A 17760-nucleotide genomic window follows, 5' to 3' on the forward strand; every position below is an offset into this window, starting at 1 on the left:
CCATGTACATCAGAGCATAACTCATCAAAGCTGCATTTTGTGGTTCATGTGTTAAGACATGTATCCATCATCATCATCAAGTCCACAGCAGTTTGTCCAAACCCATTGTTTGACCTACCTCACAGACCTGTTAGGATTTTAAGAACTCCTCTGCCAACATTCAGTCTTTACACTGATTACCATTCAACAGTTTTACAAAAAATAAGCCTTAAAATTAATTTAATCCTAAAACTTCTTCTTTATCCTCCAACACTCCTGTTTCATTGTTATTCTGTCACTAATCTTAGCCTCTCTGCCTGCCTTCAAACATCGCACTTCCTGTCCGTCAGTCACCGCCTCCAACGTGCCCAGAGTCACCAGTCACTCAATCAGTCAAGACCTTCTTTGCAAAGTTCTCTACAGACAAAGAATTCAAACTCAAGCCAACATTATCATGTTACATCCTTAATTACAGCCATAATCACAACTTTCATGGTAAAAAAAAACAATAAAAAAACCCGTTATATTGGAGTACAAAGCAACATAAACACCTGTCTTAGAATTTAAAACATTTTATTCAGACATACACCAGATCAAACACCCACTCTTTTTTTTGCCCAACTTCAAAGTTATTTTATGCTACAAAAACAATGATAATTTGTACATATTAAAAAAAAAAGAAGCAACAAAATGTTGCAATGTTTGACAGTTACAGTTCTGCATGGTTTTCATCAAACTAATCAACTGTGACGTTTCCAGCGGGACACAGAACATGCTAGAAAAAGAAGCCATGGGGACCTGAAATAACCCCATCTCAATCCGATTTTACCCATTTTCCTTGGAAAAAGTAGCATTATCTGTTGAATGTCCAGTGACGGTGGTGATCTCACATGGGATAATTAAGCACCACGTCTTGTTTTGCCAGCTCCAACAACATAGGATCGTCGAAGAACTTGCTGATACTCACATCTTCACTCAGACCCTGCAGAGCAAACAAGACAAAACACTGTCTGTGCAAAAAACAACTGCAGTTAGAAAAGGAAAGGAATAAACAGGTGGACAGAAGGCCTACCTTGCGCCTTCGGGTCTTGATCATGAACTCTCTGGCCAGGTGGGGGGCAGGCTGGGGCTCAAGAGGCCTGATCACAATACTCTTATCCAGGGGGTCACCAGGAACAATCTGAAAGAAGGACCAGATGGTAAAAACAGACAAAGGCGCGAACATCAGCTGAATTCCCAGTAACATTCAGATGTGTACAATCAACAATCAATCTGACGACACAAAACTTGAGCGTTAATAAGCTGAGTGGACATTTCTCATAGTGGCTTCGACCTTTCATTAAATATGTGATTCAGCAGCAAATGTGTCCCGTTGTTACTGAGTCAGGAGTACATCCATCATCGTGATGGAAGGAGAAGTGCTGTCACTCCTTCCAATGTGGCCAGCAGAGCAACAATGCAAAGTTAGCAGGGTGAGTTAGAATACATGGGAGCGGACAGGCTTTTAAAGGATTCACCAAAATCATCAACTTGTGGAGCTCCCGGAACGATCTTCACGAAACAGCTCAGTGCCAGGGATTTATAAAACATTCTGTACTGAGTAAGAGACACAGAAGAGCAAGAGGAGACTTGTTAGGAATGTTTTATCTGAAATAAGTAGGTTAGAGGGGGCTAAATACGACTTTCCAAGCCTCAGGGAGATTTTTACTGGAGGAAAAGAATAATCAATGGAGTGGCTGAAGCCCAATCAACAGATGGATGAGAGCTGTTAACAACAGTAACTCAAACACTGTGCTGTTAGCATGCCAATACTGGCAGCACACGATCAAACTAATGACGGAGGCGCAATATAGCCTCTTGAGTTTAATGGGCCAAACAACACAGTTCAGGGACTCGTGTTATTCTTATTATTATCTAGGGCAACTGAATCAATATGGTGCTAGCAGGAATGGCTTCTCTCAAAGACCAGAGCAGGAGAGATGATCCAGACTGCATCGGGTACAGACTCTGGTCTATACAAGAGAGTATTATCAACAAACTTCCTCACCCTGATACTGAAACTGGGGAAATGCTGTGAATACAACAACAGAAACCATTCTGTCATGAGCCATTTTCATTAATTCTTTATGTCCCCAAAGGACCACTGCAGCTATTATACGTGTTGTACACATAAATAAATAATTCATGTCTCGTTTCTTGTCAGACACTTGTATTTTCACCTCAAGGGGACAAAACATAAGTTTAGAGGATGAACATGAAATTATTTCACCGCAGACGACTGTCTTTTGGTTGGCACATTAGCGACTTTACAGTGAAGTATTAATCTACCCTACGTGGAGTTAATTTTCCCTGACACAGCTCTGCAGAGTGCAGAAACAAATACATGTCAGACAGAGACGCAAAAAAGTACTTAAAAAGTAATGACTCAACACTCCGCTTCCCTCCCCATCAAAAGCAGTTTAACCAGAGTGGCAGACGTGTGCACGAGGTCGGTTACACTGTAGCACAAGCTGCCAGAAATGTGTGCCAAAGTGAGCAAGGAAACATGGGACTTTGTTCGTGTGTACGGGTGAAAGGAGGATAAAGAAGAAAATCTGAATGCTGTAAAACATGCAAACCAACTGCTCGCCATAGTAACAGCCGAATAGAAATCTCAGGTTCAGATTCAAAAGTAGATTATTATGGAAATGCAATGTAATGTGACACAGTTTTTCTTTTAGTCAGGCTTCCAACATATTCTCCATTTTAAAACTTCCAGGTTGATTTGAAATGTTTGATTCAAGCTGCAATGTTAAAACGGTTCAAAACAGCACCAACATGTCTGCACAAAGAGGCAGTGAACCAGCCTCGCCTCAACATAATGAATATACTACGCTTTAGTTTGGTTCCCCCATCTTTGTTTAATCTCTTTTACAAATAAGATCAGAACATCTTCATCCTTTGTTGTTTCACAGGAATAAACATGGAATCAGTGATGAGCACAATGACAAAATCATAAAGCTGACTCCGTCTCTCACGCAGTGGTGGGACAGACCTGCTCCGAACACCACCAACAGGCACAGACTCTAATATCCTATTACTCATCTTCGTTTGTGGGGTAAATAATTGGTTTACAAATCTTTCAAGCTTGCATTGTGTCTGTGGCTCTCAGTCAGTGACTTGAAAAACATGCTGGTAGATAAACCAAGAGGTGACATCACTGTGTCCATCTTTTCAATAAACTCTAAGAGAAAGGAACTCTTCGGGTTTAATCAATTCTTCTTTTAAAAAAAAAAAAAATTCACTTTTTTAAAAAAATATAAATGTTTTTCCATATTTATCCAGATCTGGACATTATCGTGACAAATTCCATATTTTACGGCATAAGAACCTCATTCTTCAGGTGAAAACCAGGTGAGAGTCACTAAATCTTACCTGCCAATGATGGAACACAGACAGAGCAAAGGCCTGACCCTGTGTATGTGTGCGAAGGTCCGTCTCAAAGCCAAAGGAGTCGATGGCCGGGATGAAAGCCTTAATTGTGTAGAGTGGAGAGCCAGGAATAGGAGCATCCTGGGTGACATGACCCCTGATAGATGAGAAACACAAGAGTAATTTTAAGAAACGGACATTTCTGTTGCGTGATGTCAGAATTAATATTTTCAGCCGCTTTGACAAACTAACCTTCTCCGAGCTAGCACTGTGTAGACCGCTGACACACAATCAGCTGGAGCCTGAACCTCCACAAAGTAATATGGCTCCATCAACCTCGGAGTGGCCTGGGACACAAAGGACCCGAAACATTAATGCATGGACAAAAAGCCTGGAAAAAACACTGGCATTCTCATGTAAAACCGCTGATGGATTTTTTTTAAAAGCTGTGCACGAGCCAAAGAGGGCAAAGACAGAGGCCAAATGTGGGATAAAATATATATATATATTATTAGAATTAAAAATAAAGCACATCAGCAAAATTCCAAACCGTAATCAAGGTAATGGGATGTTTTTAGACTGTGTGGATTAAAGGAAAGTCGGGGGGGGTCAGATGAGGGGAGGGGAGAATGACCTCACCATGAGAAATGCAGAGTACACCACTCTCCTGGCTGTAGGAATGACCTGGCCTCCTCCTCTGTGGAGGGGCTCCTGAGCGATCACAGCATCCAGGATCTTAAACTTCACATTCCTGATGGCTGAGGGCGGCAAAAAGACTTGGTCATGGTAATGCAGCAGGGATGAGGAAATAACATTTTCCTTTGGCACAATCCAATGTCCACGACACCAAAGAGAAGACTTACGCTCGTCACACAGAGGCCCCTCCCTGGTGCCCCACTGGAAGCCCTGAACAATGCTGTCTTTGACTGAACCCAGAAGGGCTTTGTCCACCTACAAGCAAAAGGCAGACATATTTAACTGCTTAGGACAACATCAAAGGGCTTCTCTGGAATACAGTGGTATGTAAAGCCCGTAATAAGAGCCACTTCATAACCGACACACCATCTGATCATTACTTTCATTACCATTCGAATACTTTCAAATACAAGCTTCTTGTAGTATTATCCACAGATTAGTGGCCAGGATATATAAACATGTACAGTTTATTGGATCTCTATTTTATGTCAATGTAAGCGCTCCCAGTTTAAACTAAGCACAATGATGTGACCAGCACCACCTGGTTCTTCAGTCCGTATTGTTCTCCTGCTTTTTGAAGTTTCTCTCCACTTAATCCTGCTGAAATGTTATGATATTGCGAACTGAAATCATGATGGAGGCGTGGCTGTTATTGCCAAATTCAACCAAAATCTGCTCAGTTTCTTGAGCAGTCGGCAGTTTTCTCAGGGTTTCCTCCTCTCGTGTCCTCTCACTGGCTGTAGCTCCTGTTATACACCCGTTTAGCTTTGATTGTGTGACTTGGAAAAACTCACCTCAGAAGGCAATGTGTCGTCTACAAGAATGTTTGGTCCTGTTGTGTCTGGTCCGAAGGCCCATATAGACCTGGCAGCCAGCAGATCCCAGTCGTACTTGGTCTGGAAAAATTCTCCCAGCTTCTTCCTGTCATGAGGAAACAGAGCAGCCGTAAGTTGGGAGGAGGTGTGCACTGTGTGTCAGCTGGAACATTAAGGAGATTGGTTGATAGGGTGAGCAGAGGGGTTAATGGAAGAGGAACAGGGGTATGTGAAGTGTGTCACTCCTGTTCTGGCACTGCTGGGTCCAGATGGCCTCGCAGAGAAGAGGGCTCTGGGCAGAGAGTGTATTCAAGCATGCTCTTCATACAAGGAGGATGGAAAAACTCATGCATGCTTTTAGTGGACGATTCAATTACTGAGAGTGAGCTGATCAAACTGCCATGGTGAGTTTTTCTTTTTTTAATGAGGACATATTTCCATGATGTCGTTTGCACTGCTGAAACATTCCAGCACAGAAAAGTGTTTTATCTATACAGCTAGAATAAAGGTTGCTACAGTTTTAGCTCCACATGGCCCTTCCCTCTACAAGGAAGCTTCAAAATGAAAATTGATGGTTTTCTCATCAGAGTGCACACCTTTGGATTTAAAAGCAATGTCGCATGTCCAATAACTGCTTTTGAAATTACTTTTGTCAGCCCTAAAGATTTCTATATTCCTCTACCTTCTTCCCTGACAGCATCTAATTAAAGAACCAATCATCGCTCTTACATGTCTGCTCATTTACCCTTCCAAAGAGGAAATGAGAATTAATGGTCAGAAAGGTGGGGAAATTAATAAGCTGACATCCAAGTAAAATGAGCACGTTTGACATGAAAGGCACATTTTATCGCTTCTGCTAATTAAGACGTCACTTTAACTGGAATACGTGCCAGTATGAAGCTAACTTCTTCTATACCATACCTGTTCCATGTGATTTGCACCACTTCGTTCTCTATATCCTCAGCAAGTCCCTTCTCCAAGGGCTCAGCAATCATGGTGATCTTATTCCTGTCAATCAAATAACACAGCTGTCAATCAGTCTTCCTGGGTTGGGTGGACCCTCAGGCAGAGGGAAGGACACACTCGCACAACTCAAAATGAAGCACTACGAACTGAATCCGAATATCATTTCATCAGAAACCTTTCAGAAAATCGAGAGATTTAAAACACACTTTTTGTTCGGTGTCTCGGCGAAGCACTTAAGTGATGACGTCTCCACAACCGTTTCGCAAAAGGTCACAACAGGGTCGGCGACCTGTGGGCAAAGATGAGCAAAATTACTGAGTTAAAGCAAAGACTTTACACAAATACACCACCTGCAGCTGATACTTGTATCCACCTAAGAAAACTGTTTATTATAACATGCATGTTGCATATAGGGCAGAGGTGGAAGATAACACACAGTTTCATTGCTTTTTAGAGTTTCCATCGTGAGTTCTGTAGTTTTCAGATATTCTTTAAAATGGTTTAATGACTCTCATAGCCTGGACCCATACACACAGAAGTCAACTTCTCTTACTTTAATGTCGATCTCGGAATACATTTTGCGCAGGTCGTGCATGACGCAATCCAGGTACAGCTCTCCTGTTCCTAAGATGACGTGCTCTCCCGACTCCTCCACCTGAGGCACAAACACCCAATTCACATGTCAAACATGTCCAGCAAACAAAGTAAAATAATGGAATAATTACAGTGAACAGGTATGGGACCAACTCAACTCAAACCGACCCTCTACGGAGCAGCTGTGCAGACACCTACCTTTGTGGTGAGAGAAGGGTAGCTTTTGTTGACCTTCCTCAGGCCATCCAACATTTTTGGCAGCTCTGATGGGTTAACTGGCTCCACTGCAATCTTGATAACCGACGCAGTGTTGAACTTTAATGGCCTGAAAATCTGAGCCTGGCAGAAAGAAGGAAAAACGTAAACCTTGATCTGACTCATTTTCCTAAAGATCACTGAGGAATTTTTCATTGTCGTCTCACCTCTTCGTTCCCCCTGGGCTCTGTGATTGTGGCAGTTTTGACGATTGGCTGATCACAGCCTTCAATGAGAACCCAATTGCCTGCAGGCACTCGATTCACTTCAATCTGGTATCTGAGATGTTGTCAGATGCTGAAGTTTAATTAAAAAAGTCACTGATTTCTGGTCCTTCAATCATAATAAAGCAAACATATGAAGATACCTGGCGACAGAAATCCAGAGACGGCCCACAGTGCAAACCTGGGAGTCCTCTTCATCCTCGAGCGTGTAGTTCTCTCCTAAAACCTTAACGGGCTGACCTGCCTGAATGGTCCCGCTCAGCACCCTGCCAAACGCATGGAACTGAACGCCATCCTCTGTGCTGTACATCTTAGTGGTGTGGCACATCAAAGGACCCTAAGGATGACACACATGACATGTGGAAAGGGTAGAGGGAACAGAAAGACAGAAAAGCATCTTCCTTTCAAGCCATTGAATTAACCTTTAAATGAATATGTAGAAAAAACCACCATGAAGAGATTCCAGCTGTATGCTGTCAACTGGTCCATCTACTCAATAAAGAGGACACTATTCATGCATCTCTATTATACTCACATCAGGATCACACTCTGCCATGGCTTCCCCCAAATCTGAGTCAAGACCTCCAGTGTAAGTGTGTTCTATCTTTGTCTTTGCGCCCTCTTGTGGTGACGGAATGTGCTGCACGCACAAGTCCACAAAACCTGTAGGGAGCACATACATAAGATATAAAAAAAGATTAATAGCTTTTTGTAAAACATGAACAATTATCTCTAGATTATGGTTGTAATTGGGAGAGGATAAGGAATACAGATCAAGTATTTGATAGTTTCTGCAGCAGCATAATCACTGTATTTATCTCGCATTTAAGTAGTGCAACAATTTAAATACAAAAAAAATAAACCGGTAAAAAAACTTCACACTAATACTGTATAAAGCCGTACCAGTGAACTCTCCAAAGAAGCGATTACAGACCAGCCTAAGCAGGGGTCTTATGTTCAGCTTCAGTTCCTCCTTAGTCAGGTGGATACCAAGCTCATCCAAAACACGCGGGAGAGACGTGTCCACATCCCCGACCACCTAGACATCAAGCGGATTTGGGAAAAGGATTACACACCGAGGAGGTTTATCCTGAGCACGATGGAGGCAGAGAGCTCTTTGCTGGTTGTGTTGCTTTCGTTAAAGAAGAAAAAATAAAGACATGTCCAACCTGTGAGAGGATCTTGTAGAGAGGCTCCAGGACAAATTCCACAAAGCTGCGCTGGGAGTTGCTGCTGGGAGCTTTCTTTGTGAACTTGCGACTAAACGGAAAACAAAGGAAATGCACAGTGAAAACATGGCTGAAGAGGACGATTTCACATCTGCTGGAATCTTAGCTGGCTACTCACGTTTTGGGGTTGAAATAAATGTCTCCCCAGAGCCTCTTTGCAAACTCATTATAGTTAATATCACCTATAAAAAGACAAAATGGAGTAAGTGACTCCTATACAAACTGTGGTTATTATTGGGTTTACAGATTAATCATCTCACCATAGGTGTCTGAGTAGATCTTTGCAAAGGACCCCAGGGTGAAACAGATGTGGTACTGAGAGCTGGCGAAGCACACATTTCCAAGAAGGGGAGACACCACCAAGTTCTCATCTGTGGAATATGTACTGAAAGAGAGGAGACATTTCCAATTACAGTGTCTTCTATATTGATTTGTCCCAACGGCTGTGGATCACTGGTAAAACGTCCTTAAGATTAAAGTAGCTGTCATTCTTTAAGGTAAATTAATCCACCAAAAAAGCTATTTTCTAACTTTAAAAAGAGCTTTAAAAACCTTCAGCTTTTACACACACTGAAAGAGAATATCTTCCAGAATTACCTGAGCAAACCGTTGACCTCATCCACAATGTGGCGAAGCTTATAATAAGCATCTGTTGGAGGCAGTTTGAGCTCCACAATGAGCCGATCCACCTTGTTGATGCAGATGGTGATGGCCATGCGCTCCTGAACAGCATGTTTGATCAAACGTTCTGTGTTCAGCATCACCTAGGCAGAGATACACAAAGCTCTACCTCATGTGGACGAATGCAGAATATCAGAGTATTATATGGGGGGGGGGGGGGGGTGAAAATAACAAAAAGAAAGCGGCTCACTCCTTCTGCTGCGTCTATGAAGAGGACAACGCCATCTGAGATCCTCATGCTAGACGTAACCTCGTCTGAGAAGTTCACATGTCCTGGGAGGGAGATACAAAATTTGTCAGGTTTTTTTTTTTTTTTTGGTTATTCTGTGGGTTAGAGTTAGTTATCCTGTTAAAATACAACACCTGGTGTATCCATGATGTTAAAAAGATAGGATTTTCCTCTGGAGTCAGGCAGGACCATCGTGACAGGAGTACTTTTGATGCCAACTCCTCTCTATGAAAAATGTACCAGAAACAAGCATATGAGCCAAAATCAAAGGCAAATTAAACAATCTTATGAAGTAAATTCAACCACAACTCGAGCAAACCACTCACCTCCTGCTCTGTGAAGAGGATGTCTGTGTACCGGAGCTGAAAAGAGCCAAATATATATGTAGGATTTGAGTGTAATTAGGTGAAAAGATACTGAATTACTGTGGAAAACACTTACATCCACGTCATCCCTCTTCCTAATTTCTGGGTGTGTCTGTTCAATCAGGCAATCCACAAAGCAGGTCTGAATGGAAACAACACTTTCATTAGATTCCAAGAGCAGCAGATGAATCCACAGTTTTTAACTTTGTGAATCCACAAAGTTAGAAACAAATTCTTCAACTTTCAAACACATGTTCTCCTTATCAAAATGCTGTGGATGGGCTCTAACTCGGAACACAGAGTGAGGAGACTAATGCAGAGACATACGCTCTAACCTTGCCATGGTGGAGGTGACCACAGAGGGTGACGTTACGGATCAGCTCAGGACCATCCATCAGGTCTGCAAGAAACCTGCCGAAAGCGAGAGGAAGAATATCACAACTTTAAAAAGGAATACAGATACTGCATGTAAATAAGACATTATGAACCACATACCAGCTGTAACATTCACGATCAACATTGGAAACAAATCAATGCAAAAAAAATGAAGATACATGTGTGTTAACAGGTTTCTACACAGATAACTCACTCCATGTCGTAAACAGTGGCAGGTAACTCCTGTTCCATCAGAGTGAACTGCCTGTGTTTCACAGGCTTGATGATGGGTTCTAGAGAGAATAGAGAGAAAATAATTTGATTTGATCTGCTGTTAACAAATGTTTGATTACGTATTAATAAAGTATAAATAAATAAAACGAATATCTAATATTTATAGGCTATTTGCATATAAAACACTCTGAGACACTGATTAAGTAGGAAAACAAAATGCCACCAAAGAAACTAATAAACTGTGGTGGAAATCTTGTTCTTAGCAGGGTTTTATAAAACAAAGCTGGTGAAATAAAAACAGTGAAGGCACTCAGACAGCTTTCAGAAGCACAAATTGTCCAAAGTTAGATGAAAAATGAGAGCAACAAAAAATGGGCTCTTCAAGTTTCGTTTTTTTAACATGAAAAGCCAAAACATTTAATTGACCATCACAATATCACTCTCAGCAGAGTTTATTTTCTTTAGACTTTCAATAACTTTGTGCAAAAGCACCAACAGTTCTCCTGGTTGAGAGCCTCTTCGGATGTTTAAACAAAAAATTTATTTGAAATTAGACACTGGCTATGAGCTAGCTCTGAAACAAGGTTTATCTTGGCTTCAATTTACCAGCCAAGCCAAGTGCACAAAGCCCCTTATGGTAACTTTACAAAGCAAATGTTTGCTTAACAATGTCTCCAACCTGTAAGAGGCTGTGTGTCTTCCTCCTGTACAATAGTTTCCACCTCTGGCCCATAAACCTCCTCCGCTGTGGGATAGTACTTCTTGTCCTCATGCAGGACCACCTCCATGCCCGGGACATCATCATCAGCATCTGCAGGCTCGTCATCATCATCTTCATCACCCTGACAAGATAAAAAGTATGACAGATGTGCACAAGCAGCTTCAACAAACAAAAGGACCACACAGTTATGATCGTAAAGTACCTCATCAACGTCCCTGTCCTCTGCTTCCAGATCTTCATCATCATCGTCAGAGTCGAGCTCAGGACCGATGTAGTTCCCAAACTCATCATACAAATCAGCCTCCATCTTGTACAGAACTGAATGACAGGTGAACGTTTTTAAGTAATGCCATGCTCGTGATTGACGCAAATGCATATCACATTATTTCATCAGGAAAGTAAATAAAGATTTATTTACAACTCCAAAGATAAGTTATCCTGTAAAAAGGTGCATATGTAGTCTTAGTAGTATATTTTCCCTCTTAAACTTTGTCAAGAGATTTTTTTAGAAAACAGACACGTGCTGTTGTGATTCATTATATACCAATAATAGTCTTAATGCTCACATCTTCTTAGAGAACAACGTTTCCCGTATAAGAGGAGTTTAGATCGGTTTTCCAATGCCGGTGAAAGCTATCCTTCATTACCAAGAATCAACCGTAACCACAACAGCTACTGCTAACATCGCATCCCGCCGCCGCACAGGTTGAGTTTTCACAGTGACGTTTGTTTAAGTTCACGGGCTTATTCCACGGCCAGTTAATCAGTTGCACTCCAAAACACAACGAGTAAACATAAAAAGCTTGTATTATGTTTAAATTATAATTGGGTAACTAACATGCTAGCAGGCTAGCAATAGGACAAATGAATGGACTGGAAGCGACGTCGGAGTTACGTTGTTCTGACTGAGCTAACGCCAGCAAACGTCGCGTTGCTAACTGCATTGCACGTTACTAAATACACGTACCTGTATCTTGTTATACAGTAGCCAGTAAATATCAATTCCAAATCAATAAAAAAGTTGGTTTTGCAATCACAGGACAAACAATTATTCAAACAGTCCCATGCGCCCGAGATGTTACTTCCGCCGTTCTTCTTCTACTTTTTAGTCTAAAGACGAGGAGAACGTCCAGCTCATAATCGCCCCCTTTCGATTGGTGACATCGTTGCATAAATTCACATAATTTGGTATTTTTGTGACATTGGACTAATTTGAATGTATTTACTGAAACCTATTGATACGCCCATTAAAACGTCGCACGCTGGATATGTTATGTACCAAATAGAACATCTGAATCACGAAAATGACTTAGTAAATGCTGGACTTGAACTAGTTTGGAAGACCTAATGCAGGCTCTCTCACATAAACATTCTACCTATAGCCACGCTCCTTAATCGCTAGATGGAATTGGACAATAGAGACTTTCTTAGATATACTCGTAACGGAAAAAAAGAGAAGCATACCAATCATACAGGTGACTCTGGTTATGTATTAGATTACTGAAGGATGACGAGCTTAAATCATAAAAGCATAATTCGTGGCTCTGAGAAGAATAACACTATCTCAGGTAATTATAGCCGGGGTGCGATTTGCCGGTGGGGATGGTGGGGATCGTCGTATTTTACAGGACCACAACAAAAAAATAGACCGTTTTCTTAGTCTGACCTATAGACTATCAGATTAATCATTAAAAAAGAAAAAAAAACCATCTTGACAACACATTGCGGTATTTCATGTTTTCTGTTAAACTGATATCGGGAAAGAATTGAAATTTTATTTGTATTTGACAAATTTAAAAACAATATTTTGGGAAAATATTTCTGCAAATGCAGAGGTTAAATTCACGTTCAAAATAGGCCTACCGCCTACGTTATGTAGCCTAAGTGAAAGGCTTATCTTTAAGACTCAACAGTTTTCATGTTTTCACACTGTTGTGTGGTCATCGCACCCTGCTTATAAGGTAGGATGAAGATAAACTAATTGTTTTCTAAGTTGCTTATATCTTAATTTCAACAGCTTGTCTTTGTCATGGGACAAAAAAAACAATTAAAAAACTCGTGCAGAACATCAAAGCTGCAGTAAGTTTATTTTTTGGTTTATTTTTCAAACTAATTCTTTGAAAACCATTTTACGCTTCCTTGTAATCTTTTAAAGTGGTCACAAGAAAATTTGTCTAAGAGATTCAGACTATGTTGAATAAATAAAAGTGACTTGAAGAATAAAGCTGGCCAGTGTTGGTAATAACGGCGTTAGAGTATAACTGCGTTACTAACGGCATTCTTTTGTTCAGTAACAAGTTATCTGATTTATTACTTTTCACATCGTTGCAACGCCGTTGCCATTACTGAGTATGTGAAGTGTCGCGTTATTACAATTTGGTTGAATAAGGCGCAGCGCAAGGTGTCAGGTTTTGGCCACACATCAGCTGCCCGAAGAGAGCAGGGGTGGGGATGATGACACCGTTGCAAATGCGATGATGATTGGCTGGGGCGCGGATCACGCCGGTTCACGGTGTCTTTCTGCACGATCTGACTGCCAAACACAACAAGACAACGACAATGGCGACGAGCCAGGGAAATTCAAAGGTAGCATCCTCAAACCAGTATTTCCCGGCACTAATTCTCGCCCATTTTAATTAAAGGCGAGAATATTTATGTAACATGCAGCTTTGCCCAGGAAACAAAGACTATATCCACATCTGCCTCAAGCAACCCGAATCTTATGACGCACCTCACATCAACACATACTAACATGACACTTGTTGCTGCTGCTGGTAACCCAAGCCCAAATATATAAATATAGTTTTCTGTTTATTGTGCAGTAGGCCTAAAATACAGTTACAGAGATTTGCACCACTTAATGGTCAGATTTTCCTTAGTTTCGTTTAACCCAAGTTTACACGTTTCTTAATTTTGCACTTGAATTTTATTTTAAATTTGCATGTCATATGGCAGGCTGCAATCTATTGAGTTCAAATAAATACCAAATGTTCTAAGATACCGTATATAGTATTTTTATTCTTCAATCAGTTAATATAAACATCTTTGCCGTTAAAGATGTTATAGAACGCAATAGCGTAGAGAACATGAAAAATTGTCACAGTTACTTTGCTGAGTAACGAATTACTCTTACAATGAGGTAACTGAGTTACTAACTCAATTACATTTTCGGATAAGTAATTTGTAACTGTAACTAATTACTTTTCTTTTTTTTTTTTTTTAAGTAAGATGGCCAACACTGGTCATACCAAATAGGGACCCTCTAAATCAGAGTTGTTCTCTCTGTTTTTGCCTTATATTCAGTATATATCATATATAAAATGTGTATAATCTTTCCATTTATTGTTCACATGCATGTCTCAAATCAATGTACTCATTTCCTGGTACTGTATCTTAATCTAGAAATAGCTATTTAAAAAAAAAGAAAAGAAAACTTATATCTTGGCTATGAATGATCACTTTGACGGTTTGGTAATTCAGACAGACAGTGTTTCAGTTCATGGCTTTATTCCTGCTGGTGTATTTTTTTTTTTTGTCAATAGGCCAAGCCTATACAGTAAAGACAACAAACTGATAAACAATTAAACAGAGACACACTCCTTGACAAACAAAAATACATTTCTAAATCAGACACGCACTGAGAAGCATTTCAGTAAAAGATATTGCTTGATCCGCTTCAATGCCCGTTGCCATCAGATGGCAGTGTTGCTCTCATTTGATTAACCGACACCACAATTTCCCATTACATATTCAAAAAGTGCTGTTCAAGAGCAATCGCTTCTCATTTAAAAAAAGAGAAGAGATAATATTGGCATGGGAATACTCACTGAGCTAAAAACAGTAGAATCCCTGACTTTAGGCAAGATTGTTTAAAGATTGTTATGACATGACATTTGATGGGCCTTTGATTTGTCCAATTTTCACTTTACAGCTAAACTCAATCACTTATGCATTTCTGGGATTATCTTTACCTGAGAACATGTTTTAAAGTGGCAGCTGGCTGTTTTAACGCTCTTTGCTCCTCTTTCTGTCTCTCTGATCCACTATTCTGCCACCAGCTTCCTTAGCCGCTGCACCACATCCTCCCCGCTCACCCAAGGCACCGTGACCGCTTTGAACTCCCCGGGCATGGCTTCGTGGGTCTCCGTGATCAGCCGGTGCATGGGGAAGTCCCTTCGCGGAAATGCCACGTCTCTGGGCCCGAGGGACGACGCTGGGCAGAAGTCGTTGGCTCCGTCTCCCACGTAGAAGATCCTCTGGTAGGGGCGGCCGCGCTCCTGCGTCCTGCGCGCCACATAGTCCCTGACGACCACCTGCTTGCACATGTTGTCTGGGCAACGTGGGCAGTCGTGGGAGTGGAAGGGCCGCAGCACCAGTCGCCCGTCCTTGTTGAAGGTGGCCGGGTTGGTGAAGACTCGGTGGAAGAGCTGACGGGCACCGGTGCGTCGGAGCCAAGACTCAATGAAGAATGTGTTGGCGTCGGACACCAGCACCACCTCAAAGTCCTGAACAGGCCGGGTGCGGAGGAACTGGAAGAGGGTGAGCATGCCGGGGGAGGCTGGTATCTTCTCCATGATGTTGCGTATGTCGCTCTCGGTGACGCCTTGCTCTGCCAGGTAGGCCAGCACGCGCTGCATGTACTCGTTGTAGCGGCCGGGCTGGTAGGTGTCCTTCAGCCAGGCGGGCAGGTGCTGCCCCGGGGCGGCCTGCACCACCATATCGTCGCTCGTTTCATCCACGATGGTTTCGTCGAAGTCAAAGAAGATGAGGAAGCGCTTGTCTGAGGAGATGCGAGCTGAATGGGAGGCCATGATCTCTGAGCGGCTGGACCTGTGGGGTTCCTCCTCGCCTGGAGGGTGAGGTGGGACATAACAGCAGGTGAAGACTGAATCCCCCATGACTCCCTATGCCACACCCGTTAATGTTGCCAAGTGGCATCAAATCTTCACTCCTGCACCTCCACTCTCAAGCATCTGACGCAACACAGGCCACTTAAGGTGGAGGCTATGGATGACTCTCTGGGAAACATCAATGCATAAATGAGGATGGGGGTTGGGAGGAAGCAAAACAGAGTCATATTTTAAAGATAATATATTGATATATTAAGAAGGTATGAGATATATCTATAAAGAGAGCAAAACAGCCAACCAGCAGTCCTTTCAGCCCAGAAGATGCACCTTCAACCATACAAAACTTAGGCTGAGAGGGTCGATCCGCATAGAAGTTATAGTGAAGAGTATACTCTGGATCAGGATAAAACCAGGAGCGCCATGCAGACCCTGCAAGCGATTTAAAAAGAGAAGCCCCACCAGGTAAAGCCTGCGTACCTCGGATTGACGTTTATGCCGGCAGCCGCAGCGGATATCCCCTGCAGCAGCTTGACGCCTTCGAGCTGTGCAACTGGTTGAACCTGCGCTGCATGGTAAAGAAATACATGAGAAAGCAGAGCAATAATGTATCGGTTTGTGCTTTTAACCGTCCTGGACTAAATCATTATCACCATTACGACAGGTCATTTAAAGGCTCGTGTCAAAATGAAAGGTTAACAAACATCTTTGCAACAACAGAAAAACGGTGTTTGGCAGTTTAAGGTCAGAGTACAATGCAGAAACAAATCAAGTATACTCTAACAACTTGTCAAACTGCCATCTTTACAGGCTGACAGCAAAGTTAATTCTCTCTCATAAGGACTAGCACCACTTTCTAATTGCCATTTTTAATGACAGCTTAGATTTAGTCTTGTAAAAAATCTCTCACCGGCGCTGGTTCCGATCCCCGCTGCCAGTCAGGTCCAATCCGGTCTCAGAGAGTTCCGCCGGCCGTTCAGGCACTTTTATGCTCCTCTCAAAACCACCGGAGCCGCCGTGAACGTGCACGCGCCTCCAAGCCCGCCCCTTTAATAGCAGCCCATTGCGCGCGCTCACGACACTCACAAGAGAACAGGGTGTTAGGGGGCACCGTGGGGCGTAAGGAAGGGGGGAAGGAAGAGAAGAGACACTTTTCAAAGCAAATAGGCTGTTCCGTTTCCTGAATCCACCCGAAGGAATACTTGTTCGTCAAGTAATTGTATCATTATTCGTTCCCTGATCTCAGAATACAGTAAAAGAAAAAAGTCCCAATAAAGCACTTACATAAGGTGAGACTGTACCAGAGAGAAGAATCACATGTTGGCTGTGGCAGCTCTTAGATAAAGGTGAAATGTGGAAATGGAAATGTAATGTTTATGACTTGTTTGGTGGTTAAAAAAAAAAAAAAAAAAAGAATTAATAGACCGTTAACATTAATTTTAAAAGCCTATTATTTTCCTACCAGACCACAAAGGCATCATTCTTCCACAGGAAGATGTGACAATCAGCACAGCAGGAAGACACTTTCCCCCTCAGATCTCTGTTGTAATGGCAGGATACAGAAGGGTTGAGTTGTATTTTTAATATTTGAGGATAAAGCTTGGAATATTAAAATTATTAGCTGAAATCACATCAAATCTAAGGTTTGTTTCAATCAAACATCTTCAGTAAAACATTACTGCAGCATGGAGTGCAGGAAAGCAAACTCCTTTCTCAACAAGATCTTGATTAAAAAAAAAAAAAAAACCCAGCAAGTACACGGATTAATGAGCCGCACAGCGACTTTCAGTGGATCGAGCACACGCCTGATAACACAACGTGAAGCCCTCCTCCCTTTATCTGCCTGCTGACAGACGCAGCTCCCTCCCATACACCACAAGGCGTAATGACTAACAGCTGGGGAGGCTGACTATTTTCAAACCCAAATGGGAATGGAGATGTACAGACGGTGTGTTATTATCTCCTCTGCTCATGAAGTGAGCCTTGGTACCTGACCACCCACTCACCAACAGTGAGTCACACACACTTTTCTCTATACCCAGTGGTCTGCTGTGCTACCTTATAGGATTATGTGACTCATTTGAGCTATGCTTAAAAGCACACATGGTGATAGAGGGCATGTGGCGTTTAGGAGGTATT

The 17760-nt window shown here is 42.1% G+C and overlaps 2 protein-coding genes across 4 annotated transcripts; both read right to left on the bottom strand.

Annotated features, from left to right (window-relative positions):
- Positions 1–488: 488 nt before the first annotated feature.
- On the bottom strand, positions 489–11870 carry eftud2 (elongation factor Tu GTP binding domain containing 2). Of its 2 annotated transcripts, XM_072368337.1 has the most exons (28): positions 11742–11870; positions 10977–11092; positions 10733–10895; positions 10034–10112; positions 9780–9855; positions 9521–9586; positions 9406–9441; positions 9214–9304; positions 9041–9123; positions 8767–8933; positions 8430–8554; positions 8288–8351; positions 8110–8200; positions 7844–7979; positions 7476–7603; positions 7084–7277; positions 6884–6995; positions 6660–6800; positions 6421–6522; positions 6074–6156; positions 5823–5909; positions 4881–5007; positions 4254–4341; positions 4030–4148; positions 3643–3737; positions 3394–3547; positions 1052–1159; positions 489–961 (listed from the first exon to the last, which is right to left on the bottom strand). In XM_072368337.1, the coding sequence occupies exons 2-28, from the start codon at positions 11079–11081 to the stop codon at positions 866–868; spliced, it is 2916 nt and encodes a 971-aa protein (XP_072224438.1). In that variant the 5' UTR covers positions 11082–11092; positions 11742–11870; the 3' UTR covers positions 489–865. The 2 variants fall into 2 exon arrangements, with proteins under 2 accessions (XP_072224438.1, XP_072224437.1); XM_072368336.1 differs by lacking the exon at positions 11742–11870 and having other exon boundaries at positions 10977–11126.
- A 2394-nt stretch (positions 11871–14264) lies between these two features.
- Positions 14265–16876, bottom strand: phospho1 (phosphoethanolamine/phosphocholine phosphatase 1). 2 transcript variants are annotated; one of them, XM_072369001.1, is made up of 3 exons: positions 16532–16876; positions 16102–16189; positions 14265–15623 (listed from the first exon to the last, which is right to left on the bottom strand). In XM_072369001.1, the coding sequence occupies exon 3, from the start codon at positions 15583–15585 to the stop codon at positions 14818–14820; it is 768 nt and encodes a 255-aa protein (XP_072225102.1). In that variant the 5' UTR covers positions 15586–15623; positions 16102–16189; positions 16532–16876; the 3' UTR covers positions 14265–14817. The 2 variants fall into 2 exon arrangements, with proteins under 2 accessions (XP_072225102.1, XP_072225101.1); XM_072369000.1 differs by lacking the exons at positions 16102–16189; positions 16532–16876 and adding an exon at positions 15910–15976 and having other exon boundaries at positions 14265–15635.
- Between the last annotated feature and the right edge of the window lie 884 nt (positions 16877–17760).

This window comes from Leuresthes tenuis, unplaced genomic scaffold (genome assembly GCF_036924035.1).
Source record: "Leuresthes tenuis unplaced genomic scaffold, fLeuTen1.0.hap1 SCAF_17, whole genome shotgun sequence".
NCBI lineage: Eukaryota > Metazoa > Chordata > Actinopteri > Atheriniformes > Atherinopsidae > Leuresthes > Leuresthes tenuis.